We start from the raw sequence: 25,099 nt of genomic DNA on the forward strand, positions 1-25,099 counted from the left end.
TTTCAGGCAGTGCAAATCTTACTGTGAATAATGATGCACAGAGAAATAAAAGTTTATGTTCGTCAACACTGAACTCATGAATGCTTATCTAATTGATACAGAAATGGTTCAGGTAAGATTGTGGAGACATGAAGGCCTCCACTTCCATAGTTTTCATTTTTTCCTTCTACCTCAGGATCACAATCACGTCATTTTTACAAGTCTGTACACACAATATATATATTATCCTGAGTTTCATGACCAGATTCATGAGAAAAATCGCATGAATATATTATTATATATTATATTTATATAACGCATTTCATTCGAAGAAACCCAATGTACTTCACAATAGATTAAAACAACCCAAAAATATGTAAATAAATTAAGTCATTCATTACAAAATCACAATCAAAAGACACAATCACACAGCAGCTGAACAGGAAATCAAATGAGAGCCTCCAGAAATTCTCCATGGTTTCCCCTCCCAGCCACCGAAAACTGAGATTTTCTGAATGAGTCGATGTATGAACACAGCAGGAGGTCTTCCGCAGACTTTATCGCGAGCAGAAAACCCACCCCCACATATCTCAGGTTGAAAAGGTGGTGCCAAACACATAGAAGACATCCACAAAGATATCAAAAGAGTTTTTGTAATAAAGGCCGTTGCAGTTGTTGATGTGCAAAAACAAAATAAAGTGATCTCCACAGCGGAAGTAATGCATTCGTCCTCCCTCTGTCTGCTGCACAACCTCTTACCTGAAAACGACAGAGATTCTGGGTTGTTGTGAATGCGTCTGAGCAGAAAATGTTCTGCCACATTGCTCAGGTGAGAAAGGCAAACTGTGGAGAAAGTATGATCCCAATTCGTTGGACAGCCTCCAGACTGCATGTCTGAAAACGGCTTAAGAGTAATTTCTACGAGGCTAAAACAACAACTCACATTTTGTGCGAAACCTTTTCAGTTATAAAAAACACCTGTGTAACTCTTATAGTTGCACACAGCACCTCTTAAAGGCATCGCTACTTCGGCTATTGCAAAGGATTCATGTTATTGACCCGAGATGAGGATCGAGCCACTGTGTTCTCTGATAAAGGAAGCTTAAAGAGGGATTAAACTCAACTACAAACTCACACAGAGTAATATGATCAGAGTGGAGCAGCTGGTGCTTACTGTCCATCAACACTCACACACAGGCACACATGTGCACACACCCACACAAACACCCACACTCCCACGCACACACACACACATACACAATCAGACTTTATTACAGAGCGAAGTTTACAGTGTACATGAGAGGTTGTTTGCTTTTCACTGAGTCTACCAAAGCATGAAATATAGACACATTATCTCCTACTGTGTCCAAAAGGTTTTCTAGAACATCGTAACATAAGGGTGTGAAGCCTTGGCCTCGATTTTTTAGCAAAAAAGTATCATTGTGAAAATGTTGTTGTGCTGTTTAGCTGTTTTCAGACATGAAATGAGGAATATGTAAACAAAACTTGGTCCGGAATTTCTCCCTAGCCTTTCAGACATGAACAACACACCAGGTGATTCTCCGCTGGGATATAGTATGGTCCCAACAACAGAATCCCCTGGGGCATTCAGGTGAGTTGTCATGCAGCAGAGAGAGGACATCATCAACCAACGCTCACTCGCTGTAAATCCTGCAGAGGAACTCCTGCTGTGTGTGGACCGTATACCAGGACGCCACCTGAGGAAGACCGCAGAAACTCTGGAGGCTCTCAATCGGAAACTTGTGTTCACACATTCATGTCCTCCAGAGAACCTCTGGAGGATCTCCGGAGTTCAGTGCATGTCTTAAGGCAGCTTAAGAGAGATTTGAAAGAGGATTAAGAGTTTGCCAAATGGATTTCCTCCGTAACATTGTTTCAAAGGGTGAAGGTCTTGACAGAAAAGTTCTCAGCACGGACCGTGTAATGGCGAGTAGGGCCTTTGCTGAGGACCTCAGTTTACAACCGGGCACAGATTGTGTCAAAAGATCTGAAATGTACTTATGTGCAAATCCAGACTGGGTCTTAAATGTCAGCAATAAAATCAATTCTAAAATTTACTGTAAGCCAATGATAAGAAGCTAAAATTATAATATGCCCTCTTTTGGCAGATTCCGTTCGTGTTCTGGCTCCTTTGTTTTGGACGAGCGGCAATCTATGTTGGCTCAGGCCAACATAACCCTAAGTCTACAAAGGTGACACAAAGCTTATCTTATTATTTGTACCCCATGTGCTGGGACAGAGAACCTTCAAGGTGTTGGTATGGACTGTGTCAGGGCCAATAGTCACTTCCTTAGTCTTGTCAATAATAAGCTGCAAGAAGTTTTAGGCCGTCCGGCATTTTATATCCAGGACACAGTCATTGAAAATGTTGATATAGTCAGAATCAGTGGGTTTAAAAGGAAAGTACAGATGTGTGCCTTCTACATATGAATGGAAGTTGACGTTATTTTTTTAGATGATACACCCCAAAAGTAACATATATAATGTAAACAGGAGAGATCCGAGCAGCAACCAGCAGAATGTTCATGACTTTAAGGAGGACTGTCTCTATGAAGGCATTGTGACCTGTGCAGGAGCCGGACATTTTCATCGCCATGTTGAAGATTTAATTGGTTAAGAAGCTATAAAAAGCTTCACATTTCTGAGGGGTAAGAGTCTATGTTGACATTTGGTGAAGCCTCTGGTGCAGAGTTAACAGAGTTAAAAGTCCTGGAGTTGTGCCTGTTTGTCTCTACTGTTGTTCTCTTGCTTTTTAAATTGAGCAATATGGTCAAATACTTTGGAACTGGTATTGTTAAAAAACACACAAAATAATTCCACGTTTCGATGGACTCAGTTCAACTGAGGAGAGCAGGAGAGCATCTTTAAAATACGATGCATACAAGACTATACGTTCTGGCTCTGATTAAGTGAAAAGAACCAATGATTGAACTCTGGCTCAAAGGTTATCTGACTCAAAAGAGGAAAACTGTAAAGCTCTTAATCAGTTTGATATTAATACTGTGGTTACATTGTAAATATGTTCACAGCTCCACCCGCCACAGTGATCCAACTTCATGGCAGAGAAACAGCTTTAGGGCTTCAGGCTCATCTGTCTGTATATGAATCGGTTTCTAATCCAGTCACTAAAGTTCAGGAAACAGCTGCTTAGAGTAAATATGGACCCCCTCAGAGATATGTGGGGGTTTACTGTGACAACCTCATTAAAACATGTCACACCTTTAATAAAGTGCCTCTTGAATGTTGCAAGTCAGGGTCATCAGAGACTCAACTTCAGGTGACCATGAAAGCACTCAGAACCATGGCCATATATCCAGTAGTTGTTTAGATATTTGACAAAACAAAACATCATATACCACCTTCACAAGGCAGCCATTTCCCTCTAACATCCCACTCAGGGAAGGGAGCTGAAACACTGCTATCAACAGAATTATGTTGCATTGCTTTGATTCAGGTTTACAAGTCACACAGCGAATCTGACAAGATTGACAACATGTAGTGAACTACTTAAAATTAAAATAAAGAATAAGAAAATTAACTTTGTTTTACACAAAGCAGGAGAAGATTCTGAGATAAGAGATCAACCTTAGTTATTTTATATCACACACATGCAGCCTGATCTGCAGGCAGTGTTGGAGGCCATAGAAACTCAAAAGGCCAATATCTGGCTACTGGTTGAATTGGCCTGCAAAACAATTAATGATGAACTGTAGTTTCCAAGTGGTAGTAAAAAAGCTGCATGTGTAAAAGAAAAACTGTTTCACGGTGTCTATGTCAACCCTGTGGAACAAATAGTCAGAGGCAGAACCAGTCTAACAAAGAACAAGAAACAAATTTCTTTGTAAATATTAACATTTATTTAAGTATACAATTTAGTCTTCTCATTGCCCCGCCACCCCCACCCCTTTCACAGGTTCAGTGTCAGTATCTTGGCTTCTCAATGCAGCATTAAGCCTCGCTGGAGGACGGTAAAACTCAAGAGACAAACAGGTAAAACAAGCAATGATTATTTCTTTGCACGGTTTACAGATGGAGGATCACAGGCATCGCCAAACCTACAAGCTGCTTGCAAATGCCACATTTGGTTCAATATTATTTGCTTTTTTAAAAATATTTTTTCTCCACTAGGAGGCATTTACAATCGCATTGCATATAATGATAAGATTATTGACTGAAGGACGGAGCAGGATGGTGACCAGATTGTATAATTTTTTTTGTTTTCATTATTTTTCTTGAATACTGACCAAAGCTTTGTTGATGTTTCCTCCATCAGAGAATAACGGAATGCTGAATGAAAACACAGACCATTTCACAAAATGCCACAGGTGTGTTAGAATTGATGTGTGTGGACATTCATTCTAAGAATGAATGTTTACACATCTGAAATGTGCTGACTTGAACACGAGTCATGTTTTTATTTCAAGGTTGCTTTTCAAAAGTGTCCACCGTCACTATATTCTGCATGAAATAACATAAAATTGTCTTTTATCAAACGCACACCCTAAAAACGAAAAACTATACTATCATCAAAACTGTGTGCAAATAAACGACTTTAATAACGTTAAAAAAATTTAAAGTTGAAAAAAATCTATTTCAGGCAACCAAGTTGCCATGTTTTGGTCAACAAATGTCTTCATGAAAAAAATAATACAGCTACACTACAACTACAATTTAATAGTAAACTTGAAGATATGAAAAGAAGCACAGTAAGAAAATAGTGTTATCTCGCATTTAAGCTGACCGCTATCCAACACAAAGAGGATCCTGCCTGTTTGGTCGCACATACTTCTCCCTTTTAAGTTTCTCAAACAAGGAAGGAAAACATGAAGAAATGAACACGTAAAAATATTTCCCAAGGATCTTTTGAGGATCCCATCAGTGGAGCAGCTAGTGTTTTATATTGTTGATTATTGATCATGAAATGTAGTAGGCTGCATCCCCACATTGTGCTGATGAAGATTTAAGTGCTTTCTGATGAAAGATGATCTGGGGAGAGGAAGGTCTATAATGACAAGGGCGCGTGATGAACCTTACAGATTTAACTGATGAGGTATTGCACAGATTAATTATTATGATCATAAAAAAAAGCAAATAGGCAAAAATAAATATACAGCAAATTCATACAACATTTACATTACAATTTTAGTCAGATTCTGGAAGATTTCTACAGGATATTTTAGTGTCAGCGATAGGTTTAGGGGTTTGCAGGACTGGATATTCATCACTAGTCATCCCACTCCTCGTCGTCCTCAAAGTCCTCATCTTCATCGTCATCCTCGTCTTCGTCTGAGAAAAGAAAACACAAAAGAAATGTAAAAAGAAAAGTGTTGAAATCCTGAGAATAGAAAACCTTTTCACATAACCTCAGCAGGACGTAAGCCGCAGGGTGAACAGGAAATACTGGAGGGGAGAATTGGAGATCTTCCTTAAAGGGGAAGTGGTTCGATAGTTTGGAAAATATGTTTATTTAAGTTCCTGCTGAAAGTTTGACCAACACCACTCTCATGTGTGCATAGCTATTACAATGCAATAACCAGAAGCCAGCTAAGCTAGCTTACCACAAAAACTGGAAGCAAGTGGTTACAGCTAGCTTGAAAGTCATAAGTGTCAAACACCATGAGAAAAACCAAAGAAATTAAAACAAAGCATTTTATAAGGGGTTGAGGACTGGTCTATTAATTGTTAAGGACCAGTAACTTCCTCTGGTTTCTGTTGGTTGCCACCAAGGTGTAATAACAATATATCAAAAATGAAATGTTTTTTTCAGGTGTTGATTTTATCATCCAACACACTGCAAGAAAGTGAATAAGCACATTTCCCAAAAATGTGGAATTAGGTAGTCTTGTTTCTTGGGATAAGGTCTAAGAGCAACTAAGGAACCCTGGATGCTGTAGCTACGTGCCAAGTGTGTACCAGGTGATACACACAGCCCAGCAGCAGAGCTACCTGAGGAATGGATGGCTTTGCTCCTCTTCTGCATCACCTCCATGAGCGCGCCAACGATGCCGGCAGTGGGAGCCGACGATGGAGGGCTGGACTCGGGAAGATCCGGAACCTGAAGACAAACAAACAGACTGGATTTGTAACAGGTATACAGGTATACTCACATAGAGTATAACAGAGGTAACTTTTACACGTTTTGCACATTTCTCAACAGATCATGTTTAAAAATGTTGGTGTGCGTGGACAGTACAAACTAGCAGTTTGTGATTTATATATGGAATGCACACAGAGGCCCTGTGCAGTGTCAGTTAGCTGAATTAGCCTTTCGCAGATCCTTGCACTCTGTTGTGGGAATCGGACTGTGATTGTCTTACTGTCTTGAGCTGGATTCCCTGTCGGATTTGGTCCAGCAGGGCGTCTCTTCCTGGTTTAGTTGCCGGCACTTTGGGGTTCGGATCCACCTTCTTCAGCTGGGTTCCTCCTCTGATCTGGTCCAGCAGCGCTGACTTCCCTCCTGGGCTCGGCGAATGGGGCGAGTCTCTACCTCCACCAACTCCATCCAGCTCTGGAGGAGGAGGAGGGCCGGGTGGCGGAGGAGGAGGAGGTGGCGGAGGCGGAGCAGCGACAGAGCCAACAGAGCCGACCGGAGACGGCTGGGCAAGTTGGGGAGGCGGAGGGGGTGGGGCTTGGGGGGCGATGGAAGAGTGCAAGGATGGAGGAGGAGGGGGTGGAGGCTGGTGGTGGTGGTGATGGTGTGGAGGAGGAGGGGGCTGGTGACCTCCTCTGGTGGGAGGAGGTGGGGGAGGCGGTGCACCCAGAGTTCCAGGTCTTGAGGGAGGAGGAGGAGGAGGAGCTGAGGCGGGTGCTCTGGATGGAGGAGGAGGTGGAGGGGCTCCCCGACCCCCTCTGGATGGTGGAGGAGGGGGTGGAGTCGAGTTATGGGGTGGTGGAGGAGGAGGAGGGGGTCCGCCACGAGAGGGGGGTGGAGGGGGTGCTGCAGGATTGGGGTAGGGGACAAGGGATAGGAGATCAGGTTGTATCAATGCACCTCAAAATGACATCACACATTCGACTGTGTCACATGTTCAGCAGCTACACGCATGGTCTCCAAGGTTTTACTGGAGATAACAGCGAAGATACTAAACTTAAGTCACACAGACTCTTAACAGAGACATTACACTGCACACCTTCTCCTCACTGCTGCTCAAAGTACAGGAGGGATTCTACACATGAACACAAAATGTCAATTAAGAAACATTTATGTGTTAACGTGACCAAAGCTTGGTGACGGAGAGCCCACTGTTTGTTTCATGCATTCATTCAAGAAACTCTCATCAGTCTCCACACATAATGATGTTTTCATCTCCCATCATTTTTGTCTCAATAAGTTGTAAAGCTTGTCATGTTTTCCCCATGTCCTCATTACAGTGCCCATTCTATACAAATCTGTTTGGAATGGGCTGTTTGCTTTGTCTTATACTGGTTGCAGCTTTTTTCTGAAAGTGAGCTATGTTCAACCAGGTTTTATAATCATTGTTTTTAATAGAATTCAAAGGTTTGTTACTGCCCAAAAGTGTGGTTTATGTGCAAGTTGGAATGATTAACTAAACTGTTGTTGTTTTTCTCCAGACCCTGAAAGGACATTGTGTTTTTACTTTGTAGATAATTTTCCAAAAAGGAAACAATTCTTTGAATTATATACGATACATAATTCTATTAGTATCTGCACTTTATGAATGATGCTGGCTGCGCCCGGAAAACACTGTTAATGGTCACTTGTGTGAGAGAGACGGAGAGAGAGAGAGTTAGAGACCAATGCACACCAACTGAAATTATGTGAACTTTTAATATAACTACAGCCTTTCTGAAGTTTCTGGCATAACTACAGTATTTCCTTGTAAATAATTTATCCTATGCAGTATAATAAATAAAAGTATAAAGCTGTGCATCTTCTTCTAATGCAAATATTTCATACAAAAAAAGTCAAAATTCCCTTTTCTCTCCTGACTTAAAACCAGTGCAGGTTAACATGAATACATTCTGGACTGAAACCTTCACCAAATATAAAAAAGTCAGACAGACAGCAGATTTGAGGTCTGCAGATGAAACACTTCTGTCTGAGACATGAGTAAAGGCAGCATGAAGGAAATGATTGTACCAGATAAATCTGTGAAAGCAATGATCTTTTGTTATATTGTTGAAAATACACTTCTGATTTGATGCTTCCAGACGTCATGTCCTCTACGTGGTTACACTGTGGTTACATCATAAAACTCTAAATACAAGAAAAATATCAGCTCTGTCAGACCTTAGGTAAATTGCTGAATCACAGTTAGATTAAAATGAATTAACCCGTGATTTATCCATGCAGAAGTATGATTCAAACACATTCATAATGATAGATTCCATTTTGACTGCATGGATGAAAGAGAACTTCAGCAATCAACGTTAATACTACTATTCCCTTTAATTTCCGATATTTAAGTTGAACTGACTTGTGAAACCTTTTTTCCACATTGTCAGAGGAAAAGAAAATCTTTTGAGTGAAAAAATGACATCCATCAAGAGTGACATCTAAGACAGTGGGACAAAGCAGCTCAAAACAATTACTTCCGTAGTTGTTTTTTTAAGCCTATAGAGTTTAAGTTAGATGTGACAAATTTTCTTTCAAATGCAGCAAATATTCACATAATGGGGTTGCAACAATATTGGTGCTTTGACATTGTGCAATGTGATAAAAAAGTTATGAAAATTATTTCTAGAATCAGACACTGATCAAAGGCTTTATTCTTCAAGAGAACCTGCCATTTCAGGTCAGCTTGATACATCAAATACATCAGTGTGTGTGTGCGCATGCGTGTGTGTGTGTGTTCGTTCGTTCTCACCTTGCCTCCTCAGCTCGTTCTTGACGGCCTCCACCCCTCCCTTCTTCTCAATGAAGTCGTAGATGACCTTGGACGTCTCACGATCCTTTAGCTGAGCCTCAGAGATGCCGCACATGTCAAACAGGTTTTTCAGTTCAGGGTCCAGGTTGTTCAGCTGCAGCATTAAAAAACATGGAGAGCATTTCAAAAACACGGCGACACACTGCAGAGGACCGACGACGGTATTGGGATGCCAGAATACCGAAAATGTTGTAGTCTGTACCGAAACCTTGAAATTTTCACAATTCTAGATACTAAATTTGATACCAGGGCAAAATTAAAACACAAAACAATGCATCCCATTAACTTAAACACAAACTGCTTTATAAAAATATATGAAGATACAAAAACAACACTGGCTATGTAGCCTTGAAGTGGCATTTAAAAAAAATTGTGTGTGTGTGTTACACTCGGTCACTGTCTAAATAAGTGTCTCAACTCCAGAGCGAACTAAACAAACACAAACTAAACCTTAAGCAATGCACGGGTCCCAAATAACCTCTGATTAGTGATAGTGCAAGCTCCCGCTCTGTTCGGATGAAACCATCTGGACCAAAAAGTTCCACCTTGCCCTTTGTTAAAATTGTCCGCGAATGACATAATATCTTTTTGATACAGCGCTCTCCCTCTGATAGAAACCACACCCTGATATGTTCATCCTTTTCAAAATAAAAAAAATCCTCAGTTTCCTGATCCTCTTTGACCAGCTTTGTTCTAAGAATTTTCTTTTTGTCCACGGAGAGCAGCGACCCTCTTCCTCTAAATAAGGAGAGTACACAGCAGCCAGTCACAGTGTTAGTGTGACATCTGGTGGCCAACAGGTAGAAATACCATCTGCCTCCAAACTGGCAACAAACCACTCAGCTGCTGTACATCATGACCAGCTTCTGCTGTATGACTGACGTGTTCAAGATGGTTTGGTGTGCTCAGTTTATCATGAGGTAGTTAAAGGCAGAGAGAGGGAAGCACTCAGCCTATTGCTTGTTCAGCGAGTCAGTCCGAGCATTAGCTCATTAGTGGACAAACTCAATATTGACACACGCATCAGCAGCTCTTGTTGCACAGAGAAAATACTTACGTTTTCTAAACAGCCCCCGTCTGATAACGATAATTATTTGTCAAGACTTAAAGAGACACTGCACTCTTAAATGTTTTAGAGCTGGTAAACTAAATAATATGACTGCTCTTAAATGAAATATATTAATGCTGGTTTTAACATCACATTCTTAACCCAAAAAATATCTGCGCTCGTACTGGAGCTTATTGCTAGAAAACCTAGATTACATTGCTTTAGCAAGTTAATTGGAATGTCGGATGTGTGTGTGTGAGATCGGTAATAGTATTTTTTCAAGAGACTAAGATTTTTGTGCCACAAGGTGACTATGTAGCTTTTAATATGCACTACCACAATTGTCTGTGAAAGAGTGGCTTCTTGAGTTGGTTCTAAAAGAAAGAAAAAAAATCATTCTCCAGTTTGCAGCCTTCTAATGAGTTAATGAGGCCCCTGCCTGGTTCTCTCTGAAACATTCTGTGTCTTTCAGCTTCCGAGGAGCAGCGAGATGTCTGTGAATATGAGCAGGAAGTAACAAGAGCCTATTGTGTGATCTCATCATGCAGCCACCACACAGGTCACTATTGTGCTCCTATGAGTATGTGTAAGTGTGTGTCCATAAAGTGGCTACTCACATCAAAACCTGTGTTCGGATCCCAGCCCACGTGACCGATGTGCCTGAAAAAGATGGACAGATATGTGGTGAGATCACACAAGTGTTGCATAAGTGCACAGAAGTGCATCAATTGTTTAGTATGTGCATGTGGGCGATCATGTGCCCATGCTAAATAGTGAGCCCACACACACACACACACACTCATTGGTCAAAGACAGTGTGGTCATTGAGCACTTTCAGAACCAACATGTTTACTGCTGCCATGTAGAAGAGTGTGTCAGGTCTGATTGCACAACCAGATACAGTCAAAATGGGCCATATGCCGCTTTACATTATACATTGGAGCCCGAATTAACACCCCCGAGTCGGAAGTTTGCAAATGGAACGACACCTTAGATCGGAATTTTGTATCAGAAAGTAGGAGGAACCTTTACTTGTGGGAGCTACTGATATTGATGTATTGGGTGTGTTAGCGGCAGGATAACCAGATGTTTTTATTTACTAGTATGTGCAATCGTTTCCAGCACAGCGTGTCCTCAGAGTCAGTGCAGACAGTGCGTGTCAAAGTAAGGCTCATTATAGAGGCTCCATCATGTGATAGAGTGAAACGTTTCATCACACAATCACAGATCCTTCAGCAGCTGTCCTGGCTGCATCTAGAAGCTGTAGCTGTTTTTCCTTTTCTGAATGTGTTTGTTCTCCTCGCAAATTTTCAAATAGAACAGTCGGATCCTGGTTTGTGAAATATGCTGCTCTGCTGTCAGCTGAAAAACCCCGCCCCTGTTATGTGAAGGAATTCAGATCTTGATGAAGCAAAGCTGGGTTGACTTAAAGATATTAACTTAACCGGATAGCGATTGTAAGGATAAGTTCATCTGAATATCGGAAAGATATCCTGGGTATGATGAACTCGCTGTGTAGTACAGACCCCTGCAGTAATTCAGCAAAAACTTGCTGCTGGCCACAGAACCATTTAGAGGCATCACCGCTACTTTACAAAGACCTGTTAATTCAAAGTTTGGTGAAAGTAGACTCAGTACGCAGAGCTGGAGAATCTTTTATTTTTGGTGATCGTCAATGTGACTTCTGTTAGTGAGTCCCAGTCTCCTGTGCTAGAGAGCTGGCTGCCTGTTTACTCAAAGTTTATTAATAATGAACACTATTGTCCAAATCCAACCAAATTCAACACTGCACTTCCTATGTCCCTTAAGAATACACATAATAAGTGTGAAGAGTGAATTGTATCATTTTAGATTTTTTGCTTACTGAAACCGATTAATTGTTTAATTGATAAAAAGGACAGAAAATGTACCTGCAACCTGTGTGAATGATAATTGACCAGCATTGACCCGTTCTAGCTTCAAGAATAAAAGGAGTCTCTTATTCTTTACTTCACATCACTGCAAATCTGGGTTTTGAAACAAGAAGGATGCTACTATGGACATTTTTTTTCTATAGACGTAACTTATTTAAAAGATTTAGTAGACGTTTGTTGTGGCCAGCCCCCCGACTTTACCAAGCCCTTTCATTTCCTACAATATAGGCAGCAATTGGTTTCATCTGTCGGTCAGTCTGTAACTATGAAAACTAACCATTTTATTTGTATAATAATAAACTTGAAAGACTTTGTACTTGCTGCAGATTTGTTATTCATCATTCAATTAGTTTTTTTTTTGAACTGCATTGATTGGAAATTCCATACATATATAGTATATGGTATTTCACATCTTTTTTTACAGTCTAGATACTTTTTAATTATTCGATCATGTTTCTGTAGGATTGCTCACAGAGTACTGTGACCTCTGGCCTTACTGCTGATCCCCTCATATATTTGTAATTGATGATTTGAAGAAACTGAGTATATTGTCAGATTCCTATCAGAAATTGTATCACATTCTCTGTGATGTTGAACATGTGACTCACTGGAAGTTGCTGGGTGTGCCGATGTCAGCCTTGGTCAGTTTCTTCTTCTTGCTTTTGGTCTTCTTGTCCTTGCGGGTAAGGCCGCTGTGGCTCAGTATGTTGTTGAGGTGGTACGGCTGCTGTTGGCTGTGAGAGTTGAGGAATCTCACATTGTTGATCTCTGGGTTCTTGATGTCCACCGTGGCCATGGGCAGAGCTGGACCTGCGCAGGGAGAGACGTTCACTAGTAGCAGTTTTTTACAATATTTCCAATTGAACACCAAGGATACCAAACTCTAATTAGCAGGCTGTCAAGAAATGTCCTGATGTCTGTAAACATCCAAAGGCCTGTTTTTCAGGAAAGATAATTCAAACGAGGAATACTGCATCTTCTGGGCCAGTGCTTCCCAAGCTGGGGGACATGACTGACAAGATGATTTCAAGTAATTTAATTTAAAAACAATTCCAAAGAACAAATGTCATCAGATTTCTGATTTTCTTTGGACCCAGGATGTAGCCGGTCAAGTTACGGCAGCACAGGTCATAACTGCAAGTGTCTGGCACTGTTGTTTCGGGATTCAGGGGATGAACGCTTTGGAACTCCTGCTTTGATGAGATGCAGGTCTTTGCGTTTAAGAGTTACCTTTGTGCGCTTGCACTCCCGTAATTGCCAAAGACTGAATTAATTATGTTGGAAAGGCTGCACAGCCATCAATATGACCTTCACCGGTACCTGGGGGATCAATACTGCAGAGAGCTGGTGCAAACTCGGACATGTTTGGTGTACAACAACAGTGATTCTGTCCGTCAGTTCTGAGCTTTTGTGTTCAATGTTTTCTAAAATAAACATCAGGTAGGCCTCTCTCGTCCTGTTGGTCAGGGCCTTCAGGCCTCGGAACCCTTGTAATCTCCAAAAACCACAGCAGCATCTGACATGACCACTAATCCTTTGCTAATCCCAGTCCAAATCTCTGGACCCCCATGAATACTAGATGTCAATGACCAGACCCACAGGCCTGCTTCAACACTGCAGAGAAACAGGATGGGATGGTTGTGTTTAAGTCAGAGTATCTGACTGAGGAGTTTCTACAAGATTATAAAATACATCAGATTCATACAATCATTTTACCAAATTATGACTATAGTCCATTTCCTGGGTGGCTGCTTGTGTTTGAGAACTCTGGCTTCTTTTGCACGTCAGAAACTAGAATTACCGGACTGCAGTTCTATGCATCTGCCAACCAGGGCAGTTTCAGTGTCCAGATCTCTAAATAATATTTTTTTTCAGATTCATATGAGGTAACTGTGACCTTTGAACACTGAAACGTAATCACTTAATCTTTGAGTGACAACTGATCAAAAGTTGAAATTCCCTTAAGCAGTCTTGAGATATCATATTCAAAAGGCCAAAAACATGTTTTTTGAAGCCACCGTGACCTCAGAAGAGCACATATGGGGTGGGTGATAGCATAGCTACAGCAGCTAGCATCGATACTTCCAGTTGTAGACTTTTAGGCTTAAAACAGTGTAAATGACGCTGTTTCGAGTCCAATATAAATGTTGAGTCTTGCAGACACTTGGATGAAACCACACAAGCAATATGGAGGCATGTGTTTTTTTCTGTTGTGTTATAACATCTGAAGGAGTCACCAGTTACTTCTATTGTATTGGATTTGGCTGCAACACTGTTTAGCCCTGAGAGTCCCAACGTTTTTTGTTGACTCAAACACTTCACCCACCCCTCCATTGGCATAGTGGTGAGTACATGAGTGAATATGCATTTAAGGGTGAACTATCCATTTAACATATCCTACTGCTGAAGCAAGTTGGGACTCGTTATGTTCATACTTTGTGTTATGACTTGGAGAACACTACGTCAACATTCATCTCCCAAACTGATCGGTTAGGCTCATGTTTCCCCGCTGATATGTCAGAAAGCATCTGCGCCACTGGAGAGAAACTTCAATGAAAGAACGAACTCAGGCACGAATCCATGGAGTTGATTGAAGAGACGACTGATCTGTTCATCATATGTTAATCTAGCTCTTTACAGCTTCGGTGTTTGCCAACAGTCAGAGGGATTAATGAAAGTAAACCGTTCTTCGGAATGACACGCAGACACAGCTGCAGGAGCAATCTAAATTAAGGCTCTGATGCACTGGGATCATTGCTCAAATATTTTGCATCTGATGTGGATCATCAGGAACAAGTTATAGGCGATCAAAAACCAGGGTGTAAAGAGTGCCACTGAACATCTCAAAAGTGGACGAAATATTAAATGACCCCTGCTCTGTAGGGTCGGCCAGTGTCACCACACACAACACCAATGATGAGATTCAACCTTTACAAAGAAGGGATAGACATGCTTCACAACCACTGGAGTGAGTGTTTAACTGTTGGAAGGGATTATGTAGAAAAAGAATAGGTAGGTTTAACAATTCACTTCAACTTCATCACATCAATAAGACTCCATGAACAGACCAATCACATCCTGTATATGGAGGTGTGTGTATCCACATGTGCAATTGAAGTGTTATTTCAAGTTTTTGATGTCCTATTAAATTATTTTTTGGGAATAGTAGCATTTAAAACAAAGAAAACGTACATAATAGTTATCTCACAGGCGTCAATTTAATTCAGGTTCACATTAAGCTCACCAATTATAAAAACATCTTATCGAGCTGCAGCAAAGTTCACACGATCTTCCTTACCAATATGACATCTATGATTGATCTTTTATGCAACTAGGGCTGAGATGATTCCTCAAGTAAAATCATTGATTCAAATTCTTTGCCTCAAAGTTTCTTTTATTCCATATACTGCCAGCGAATGTCTGTAGACGACCTCTCTATGCCCAGTGGCCACTGTGTTTCACACTGATAACTATTACTGTTGCACAACGATGCATAATCGATGGAATACTTGATTACTAAAATAATTGATAGCTGCAGCCCTAAATTTAACATTTAATATTGAGTGTGGTTTGCAATCACAATACTGTAACTTGATAGATGGTTCAGTGTAGCAGTAATGCTGGATATTAGGGACACCACACACCAGCAGTGTATTATGCAAGTCATGTATGTACAGACGGACTCAGCAGAGGGATTATGGTCTTTTCTCCAACTGTATGCATTATATAAGCTCGATACGGCACTACAAAACAATCGCCAATTTCAAGATATTCCGTTCTTTCATTTGCTTCCATGTTGTGCGACTCACTGCACGTTGACATGATGTCACTATTGGGTCCCACTGATCAAAACATGTTGCAGAGCCCCAAGTACTGAAATGTAAAGAATGCAATTTTCAGTTTATAGAATCATGCCATCTTTGTGTAATCACAGCTCAAATATCAATATAGCTGATCACAATATAGACCTGTTCCCATTCATTTGTATCTGTTTATTTTTTCAGATGACTTAGCAAACATACCAATGTGACACCTTCTGAAGAATAATAAAATGTATAAAAGAAAACAACCTGTTGAGGAGTGGTGACGGTGGGGATTACAGATTAGACCCAACATCACAAGAGGGTTTAAAGAGAACAACAGAGACCATGTGGTCTACATATGGCACAGATGGACTTCCTGCTGATCAGATTAACCTGCAGAGGACTCCAATCTGTGTCAGTGTGAGTCATACCGTTGTGTGTAAGGAAACACCACAACTCAAATCTCCCTTCTCTGGCATTTGTCATTTTGTGAATAACATCCATTATGGTAGGAAATGCATGAACACGGTTTTAATCAAGGGCCTTGCTTCAACTCAGTGAGCTGCTCTGTGAAACCACTGTGTGCTGTCGATGGGCACATATACATATGTAGGGTCATGAATACATTATAGTTAATGAACGCCAACACAATACATTACCAAACAGACCAGAGAACTGCAGATCACACTCAAACTCAAGTTTGTTAATCCAGGTCAGAGTGATCAAAATGCCTTTGGTGTTTATGAAAAAGAAATAAAATAAACTTGTAGATGAAGTTTTAGCTGTAAAACACAGGGTAGCTTGTACGAGTGAACTTGAGGTATGTGCAGTATTATTAAGTCGGTTGTTTTTTTCGCCTTTTTGGCCAGTTTGCTTTTTATTTCCTTGTTTTTTTAATGTGATAAGTCTTTGATTTTTCTTAATTTACATTTTGTCCTATTGTTCTTCTTGCTGTTTGGCATGGTTGAGTGAATATTGTGTTAATGTTGGTGGGCACATTGTGATTTGATGAGCAATATAAAAGAAAGTTACAAAAACAAATATTGATATGACATGATTTCAAGATAAATAAATAAAATTGAAGTATGCCACTGAGCTCTTACAACCAAATAGTAAGTCAAACTGAATCTGCATCATTAAGAGTTCAACGTACCATTTTTAGGGTCACCTCTTTTCTCTGCAAAAGAGAAATTAAAAGTTATGTTTACAGAACAACATCGACAAGATTTGTCTTACCTCATTGAAATGAAAGAAATTTTGATTTGTTTTTTAAGAGGCGAAAGATGAAGGTGAGCTCTTCAAGAGTGAGGAAGTGTGTTTGGGTTAAGTTAGTACAAAGGCTGTGGCAGGCCGAGAGAAGATATGACCCTCAAAAGGTGTAGAAGTTGTCAGAAAGAGAAGATACCGTCTCATGTGTTGGACGACGTGGACAAAACAAGCAGAAGGACAGTTCAGGAAGTCCAGAAGAGAAGCAAAAGGGTTGAAAGCAAAGTTCAGTCAGACAAAAGAGAGTTCTCACTGAGGTCGTCCAGGGCCCTTTGGGCGGGAGCATGGAGGCATGAGCTCATGCAGTTCGTGCTGGCGAACGTGAAAGTAGTTTCGGAGGAGATCACACAGGACATTTAGGCTAAAAAACCTAGTGTTAATGACCTGGTTTCGAGTCTATGCTGAATTTCAGTGATTACACCACATGTAAGGAGACATTTTCTATTGTTTTGTTACGTTTGAAGAAGAGTTTGCCAGTTACTTCACTTTTATTGGATTTGGCTGCGACACTGTTAACCCCTGAAACACCAAATTTGTTTCATAGAATCAAGCACTTCACCCACCCCTCCATCAGCATAGGGGTGAGCAAATAATGATGAGTTTTCATTTTCGGGGGAACTATCCCTTTAAGCTTGTATTTACTCTTTAAAGACGCAGTGAAAAACCTTATTGTGTGAAAACACAAAAACAATATAATTTCAGGAACTTTAAGTGACTAGGTTGATGACCTTTTCTAAACACCTAATTCTCATCTCCCTGAGCTTGGGGGGCATCAGTGAAGCAGAGGGGTGTGGGCAAACAGGTTAGAAGAGGAAGAGACAAGTTCAACAGTTTCAGATGAGAAAGGTCGCACAAGCAGAGGAAGCAGAGCCCCCCCCCCCCCCCGAAACTCACCAGTTTTGCGTTGCCGTCGGTTGAGCAGGTCATTGATGGCGACTCTGAATCTTTTGGCTTCTTCTTCGCTTGCGAAATTCAGACCAATCTGACAGGTCTGTAAGGAAGGAGAGCAACAGATGAATAAAGTGACTCCTTTCTTTAAGCTGTATAGATCTGATGCAACAGTATGTATACATCTTTTAGACCTGGTGTGACGTCTGCATGCTTCTCCCTTGAGGGCACGCCCACACATATGTGAATTTATCAGTGCACCGAACCCTCATCTCCTGTGCCCTTCCAATCCGTGCGAGACAGGGGCGAATAAAACATTCCCTTCTTGTGGCGAATCAAATCCGCAACGTGGCTGCTGGAGTGTCACTTTGGCAAAGTTTGACCTGCGCTATTCACCTGCAATTGCATGTGTGACCGTGCCATAATGCTATATTCAAGACAACTCGGATGTTTGGATTTTCCAATCCCCTCCTTGAAAATTGTATATGTATTGGACTGTGTGTCCAGGTAAAAAAGTACCATGTTCGTTTTCTACAATATCATAATTTTTGAGACATCTCAGCAGAGTTGTTGGTTTCATTGGTTTTTCAAAAAACGTTGTGGGAAACGACAACGATTTACAAAGAAAGCCAAATGTTTAAGCCATCCATTTCTGCATTGATTTAATGTCTAGCTCTGCTTCAGAGGCTGATAATTTAAAGTTCTTCTAAACATTTTCTATACTCTCAGCTATTCAGAAGAGCCTCAGGTTTCAAGGGATGTCTTCAAACAATGCTCAGGTTTTAGAATGAGTTTCTATTGTGCTCATTTGATCTTAAAGAGTTAAATAAAAAAATATTCATCCAAATTAAGGACGGATTATTTGCATTTAAAAATGTACTCTCAAATAAAAGCACAAAGAAAATGTTAGATTGAATAATTTCAATTATCATGAGACACCGTCTGGTGTCACTCATACTGTTGATTCACTTAAAAGTGTTTGCTCAACACAACTTTGAAAAATAATAAAATATTGTTGAGACATGAGTCACATGGGGCTGAACATAATGATTAGATTTGATTATTGATTAATCTGTTGATAATGTTTTGGGGATTAATTAATTACTAATTTAAAGTGTGTGAACATTTTACGTTTAAACCTCAAAGAAAACAGTTGTGCTGCTGGTCCATGTCAAGTCAACTTAACACAGTTGGTAGCGAACTGTCTCTGAATGATTTAATGCAAGTTCTCACACTTTTGCCCACTTGTGAATGATGTATCTGAGAGGTGCTTTTCTATTCCATTTTTCAAATGCTTATTCCTGAGAGGAGATGGCATCATCACGTGAGCTGAACAAGGCACAGGATTGACTGGTTTACTGCTCACACCTCAGAAGACGCTGCCACAGTGTGTGCCGTGTATTCCAACAGACCGAACTAAATCAATCACTAAATAAGTTGCTAACAATTTTATAATCTATTAGTTGTTGCAGTCCTACAGTCACACCATAAATTAATTGAATGCAAATAAAATGCTGGATGTTTTCATTACAAGCCACTGCTTAGTTCAGCAACCTTTTGTTCTGTTTGATTTTGTACACCTCTATAAATAAAGACTGATTGTTTAACTTTCTGAAAATCAATAGCAGCAGCTGGTTTAAAGGGCAGACACATCCTGAACGCTGCAGTTGCTTTGCTTTAGTGTCTGTGGCAGACTGTGTGTTAAACTCTTTTGGTGATTATAACACTTGATTTAATGGAGAAGAAACCGATCAGTGAGACCAGCTGCGGTGGACATTTTGGTTTTGAGGAGATTGTTAAAAGAGTTGCACACGTACGTCTCCTGCAAACGAGATGAAGTAGGATCTGGAGCTGCTGATGGAGAAGCTGTGGTACAATTCTTGTTCGAACATGGTCTTCCCTTCCTGCAAAAAACACAAAATGGAAAAATAAATATCAGTAGATTCTTCTTAAAAAGAACCAAACCTTTGACTAAGATCATTATCCAGTGAACAGAAATCCCCTTCACTCAGCTGCTCATTTAAAATGTGAACCCTCAGTTTTTGGCTGCTGCAGATCTCAGTTAATTCAGGAACAAATTCACATAATCCTCCTTTTCACAACATCCATCCATCCATGTTTCATTATGGTTAGTCTGGTTGATTTGCATTTCAGAAGACATAACACATTAACAGAAATACATTTATACAGAAGTGACATTATGTTGTCTTTAATTTGAATAAAAGAACTTGAAAGCGGTGGTATATTTGTATCAACTATTTCGATAATCAATTAACTGCTGATTAATTGATTATTAATCAGTTAAAAAGACAAGCTACATTTTAACCTATATTTTAGTTTTCAAAAGTCAACTTCCTTGTCTTCTTAAACAAATCTCTTTCTATATGTACTACAGATATGGGCAAGTAATTATTAATACAATTCCAGTTACCAATATCTAGATTTTTTATTATGACTAGTCTTAATTAAAATTCAAGATATTTGTTAATGTGCCTCAATTAAAGATGCCTTAAATTATGTTTGAACTACTCAGAAAGGTGTCTTAGATATAATGAACTTGAATTATGACTTGTCAGAATGCAGTTGTGGATATCTGTAATTGGAATTAAAGATAGTAATAATTAAATTGAACTGTGGACATATATAATAATAAATCCCACAAACATTAAGGCAAAGGTTGTTTGAATCTTACTAGTCAAAGATTTATCACAGATAATGAATTTTGAGTAAAAACAGAATTAAAGAGACTCTTTCAACTGTTATATTAATCTTGCATAAATTCTTACAAGTCACAATAAAAGTTCACATCATTACAGTATGCACCTTAAATTTGTTTACGATCTACCAGAAAACCAGAGCGAAGAAGCTGAGAAAACATGTTGGCTCCAACACGTTTTCTCTTCAGGGAACTTCTTTAAAGGCTTTCATGTAAAGGCTTTTGGCAACTTGGGTCATACGCTGAATTGTTAGTGGTGTTTGCCTCAATCGTCACGTGAGCTACACAAGGCACAGCACGGGCTTGTTTACTGCCCCCACCTCAGGAGACGTTGCCAAAGTGTTTTATAATAGACCGATTAACAGATTATTGAATTAGTTGCCAACTGTTTTTATAATCGATTTTTTATCCATTTAATTGATTAGTTGTTGCAGCCCTAATGGAAAAGTTCGAGAAAAAGAGTTCCACATTTTGGGAAAATGCTCAAGTGCTTAGTGTTAGAAGAGAAACGTGATATTATCTCATACTTGTAGACACAAAAACACACCAGTGGTATCACTCTTCAGACTTATTTTAAGATGTTAGAATTAACTATCCACTAGTACCGAGTTTTACAGATTGATCTCACTCACTTTGATGTCAAACACTCTGATGAAGTAGGATCTCTGTGGGTTGTCTTTGATGAGACAGGCCACTCCACAGCATCTCTTCCCCCAGCTGGCATTGCGCTCTGCCACGTACACCTGGACCACCGCCGAACACAGAGTCTGAACAGACATAGGTCAGAGGACAGGACAGCCATTATCCAATCAGTATGGGTCTTTAAGAAATAAATACTGTTTCAACAATCAATAAAAGCAGTGAAGTCAGGAGAATTTGAATGGCTTGTCTGTAATCTCCCTCCATTCTGTCTGGATTTTACAGACGCATCTAGTTCCTGGTTAAAAGCCTCCAAACTCCTCACATGTGATAGAGAAGCCATCAACTATAGGAAGAAATGGACATAATTCAAAACCTTTCAACTGTGATAAGGGCTAGAGATAGCATACACCTGCTAACAAGAGCAATACAGATAACCACGTCCCACGTGTATATGTCTTAAATGTGGATCAGGGTCACCTCTTTTCCGAACAAAGTGGATCTTAAAAAATCTAGAATAACAACATTGCAGTTGTATGTTTCTGTTGACCAATCAAGTTGCAGTTTACATCCACATCTGTCCAGACTCATTTATTAAAATGTGAATTGAAGACTTATAAGGAATGTATTAAAAGTTATAAAATGTACTTTGTCATAAAATTGCATACAACAATTGACACAGTCGCTAAAAAAAAGAAAGTAAATCAGAGGAGATTAGCTCCATGGTGTTATTCTCAAATAATGTTTCAAAACAGACATCACAGAAGCTGCAGAGGATGTAGAGTTCCACCAACCAAGATGGTTTTTGCCTAACCTGGAAAGATAGCCTGATAAATAACAAGAAGGCACTCTGAAATGCCAGAACCTTTCATTATTCATAGAAGAAAGTAAGAACAACCCCAAATTCCTCTTCAGAACTGTAGCCAGGCTGACAGTATATTCCTTTAACTCTGACAAGCAATGTGCATGAGCTGCTTTACAAACAAAATTATAACCATCCAGGAAAAAGATCCACCACCTCCTTCCCATGAATTGCACAGACATATTGTCTAGTCCAGAAACCATAGAACCAGCTGTAGCACCAGATTAATAGTTAGACCACTTTTCTTCAATTGATCTTTCTGAATGGATTTTGGTCTCTTCCTCTGAACCAAAACTTCTCTATTAGACTCTTTCCCAGCTAGACTTTTCAAAGGAAATATTCCCCCTTATCGATAGTTCCATATTAAATCAGATTGATAAGTCTTTGTTAACTGGCCATGTGCCACAGGCTTGGTAACGTAGCGGAAATTCAACCTCGTAAAAGAGCCCACTCTTGATCCCGATGTTTTAGCGAATTAGAGACCCTTATCAAACCTTCCCTTCATTTCTAAAATCCCTTAAAGATTAAGGAACAGCACTAGGCTGGTTTAAGTTGTATCAGATAGATTGCAATTTTTTAATGTTAACCATGGCTCCATGCACACAAAAGTCAGTCATGGAGTTCCACAAGGTTTTGTCCTTGACCAATACTCTTCACTTTATGACCAGATAGTCACCTTGGTTGATAATAGTTTCTACTGTGAGGAACCTTGGAGTTTGACCAGGGCAAGTCATTTGACCCACATATAAAACAAGTCTGTCGGATAGCTTTCTTCCACCTGAGGAATATTTAAAAAATCTAAACATCCTGTCTCAGAAGGACGTTTAGAAATTAGTCCATTCATTTTTTAACTCTAGACTGGATTACTGTAATTCTTTTTCTATCAAGGTTTCCCAGTAAGTCTGTGAAAGCCTCCAGCTGGTCCAAAATGCTGCAGCACGGGTGATGACAGGAACAAGGAGAGATCACATTACTCTAGTCTCTGCATTGGCTCCCTGTAAAATCCTGAATAGAATTCAAGATCCTGCTATTCAAATACAAAGCCCTAAATAATCAAGCCCCTTCATATATCAAAGAGTTCATTACCCCGTATAGTCCCAATCGATCACTTCGCTCCTGAAATACAAGCTCTCTTATGGTTCCTAGAATATTTAAGAGTAAAATGGGAGGTAGAGCCTTCAGCTACCGGGCTCATCTCTTGTGGAACCAGCTCCCACTCTGGGATCGGGAGGCAGACACCATCTCTAGCTTAAAGTTAGGGCTGGATTAGGTGCATGTTATTTCAAAGAAATTTCATTTTTTTGCAAAGGTTTAAATTTTGAACAAAAATATGTTAGCTTCACCTAGCTGCAAACATTAACATCTTATCGTCCGTCTTGTTATACGGTCTCAGACATCATTTTGGACTCGGAGCTAAGGCTACATGTTATTTTCAGTATCAATTAATCTATAAATGTTTCAGTCATTTAGGACTGTACCCACATCAACAATGGTATTGTGGATTCTCTAAATTGTTTCCCTCCATTCCCGCTTATTTCTCGCAATCAAGTATGCAGCAGAAAGGTAAAAAAAAATATCAAAGTTGCCACCGTATGAATCATTAGCCAATAGCAGCTGCATGTTTGTGACATTATGGCTTCTTACAGAGGTAAAACAGAAACAATGACTGAACTGGAATATCCACCTGCTTCCTGAAATCATCTTGGAAGAAATATTTTGTGTTCCAAGTTGTTTGATGAGAATGTGTGAAGACTACGGATAAGACATGAGTCACTATGACATTTGATCCCAGTACTGGTTTGTTCGGAACCCGAATATATTCCATCTACACTCATAAAAACAGCAAATCTCCCAATTTGAGAAACTGCAAGCAAAGAATGATTGGCATTTTCTGGCTTAATCAATACATTGAGATTATGAAATCATTTCAATTTGACAATTGACTAAAGGTCCTGTAATATGGGACCACATCCCAATACTAGGCCCCTAGGACCCCTTTGACTTGGCTTTAATGAATGATGTAATTTTATCTTTATATTTTCCACTTATATTTTTATCTTCCATTTATTTGAGTTTGTTTCTCCCGAGTTGCTGTACTCCTGCAAATTAAACGCTTGTTTAGATAAGAGCTATATTATTTTGTTTAATTTTTAAAAAATAAATAAAATTAATGAATCAAATATGAACTAACAACTACTGGAGTTAATGTTATCGATGCTTTTCTCTTAGTCTCTGAAGTTACAATCTGCCGTTCACATTTACGCATGTGCTTCCAAGTTCAGACTTGGAAGCACAGTGAATCACACTGTGTTTTCATCGGCCAGGAACTGCATCGTGGAGTTATATAGAAGAGGCTGATGAACAAAACAAATGCAAACGTTGTTGCCGTATATTGACAACTATTAAAACACATGAGACAGTCAAAACGTCAGGGACTCTGCAGGGTGCGAGGTTTCACTGTAGTCCGGGGGTCAACACATGTGTCTGCTGCCTCACATTGACCCAGGGTGGAGGAGGGGAGGTGACCGTGAAGAGACAGCACAGGACGGACATGGTTCTGTCTGCTCCGGGTGGGCATTCCTGCTCCTCTGGGACCCTGCAGGTGATAAACAGGGGGGAACTTACGGCGCATTTCCTGCCCAGGTAGCCGAACAGGCACTCGTTCTCCTGCGGGGTCAGGAGGATGGAGCCGATGTTTGCGACCCTGCGTGGCGGCGGGTGGCTGTTCATGGCTCGGTATACTTGTGGCAAACCCCCGAAACGATGCGGTTCTCCCCGGACGGGTTCAGCAAACTACTGATTAGAGAAGATCCATGCGGGCTCCGGTTGCTGTGGCCTGCAACCGGATCATCTCCGCTGGGTCCGACTCCGGGCTGCAGGGCGGAGGAGGATGCGGAGCGTTTCCCTCGGCTCTGTCCTGCTCGAGCAAGAACCCCAACTCCTCCTCAGGGTGTTAATTTAAGAAAGCAATGGCCCGGTCACAGTCTGCAGGAGGAGAAATGCTTAACTGTCACTCTGAAAGTCCTGCAGCTGCAGCGGCGATGCGTACATCCAACATGGCAGCAAGACGGAGCAG

The 25,099-nt window shown here is 40.3% G+C and overlaps 1 protein-coding gene across 2 annotated transcripts; it reads right to left on the reverse strand.

Moving 5' to 3' along the window:
- Nucleotides 1-5,123: 5,123 nt before the first annotated feature.
- wasla (WASP like actin nucleation promoting factor a) lies at nt 5,124-25,099 on the reverse strand. 2 transcript variants are annotated; one of them, XM_062390586.1, is made up of 11 exons: nt 24,649-25,098; nt 21,155-21,289; nt 19,624-19,710; nt 17,813-17,909; nt 16,806-16,829; nt 12,458-12,659; nt 10,554-10,596; nt 8,829-8,982; nt 6,318-6,937; nt 5,947-6,055; nt 5,124-5,286 (listed from the first exon to the last, which is right to left on the reverse strand). In XM_062390586.1, exons 1-11 carry the CDS (start codon nt 24,751-24,753, stop codon nt 5,225-5,227), a joined length of 1,638 nt encoding a protein of 545 aa, XP_062246570.1. In that variant the 5' UTR covers nt 24,754-25,098; the 3' UTR covers nt 5,124-5,224. The 2 variants fall into 2 exon arrangements, with proteins under 2 accessions (XP_062246570.1, XP_062246571.1); XM_062390587.1 differs by lacking the exon at nt 16,806-16,829 and having other exon boundaries at nt 24,649-25,099.

Source organism: Platichthys flesus, chromosome 6 (assembly GCF_949316205.1).
Source record: "Platichthys flesus chromosome 6, fPlaFle2.1, whole genome shotgun sequence".
NCBI lineage: Eukaryota > Metazoa > Chordata > Actinopteri > Pleuronectiformes > Pleuronectidae > Platichthys > Platichthys flesus.

Excerpts from the sequence above, each read along its gene's own strand:
- wasla (XM_062390586.1), bottom strand. The coding sequence starts at position 24,753 with ATGAACAGCCACCCGCCGCCACGCAGGGTCGCAAACATCGGCTCCATC. Across the intron at positions 21,290-24,648 it reads ACCTGGGCAGGAAATGCGCC|ACTCTGTGTTCGGCGGTGGT; the intron begins GTAAGTTCCCCC and ends ATGTCTGTTCAG. Across the intron at positions 19,711-21,154 it reads TCAGAGTGTTTGACATCAAA|GAAGGGAAGACCATGTTCGA; the intron begins GTGAGTGAGATC and ends TGTTTTTTGCAG.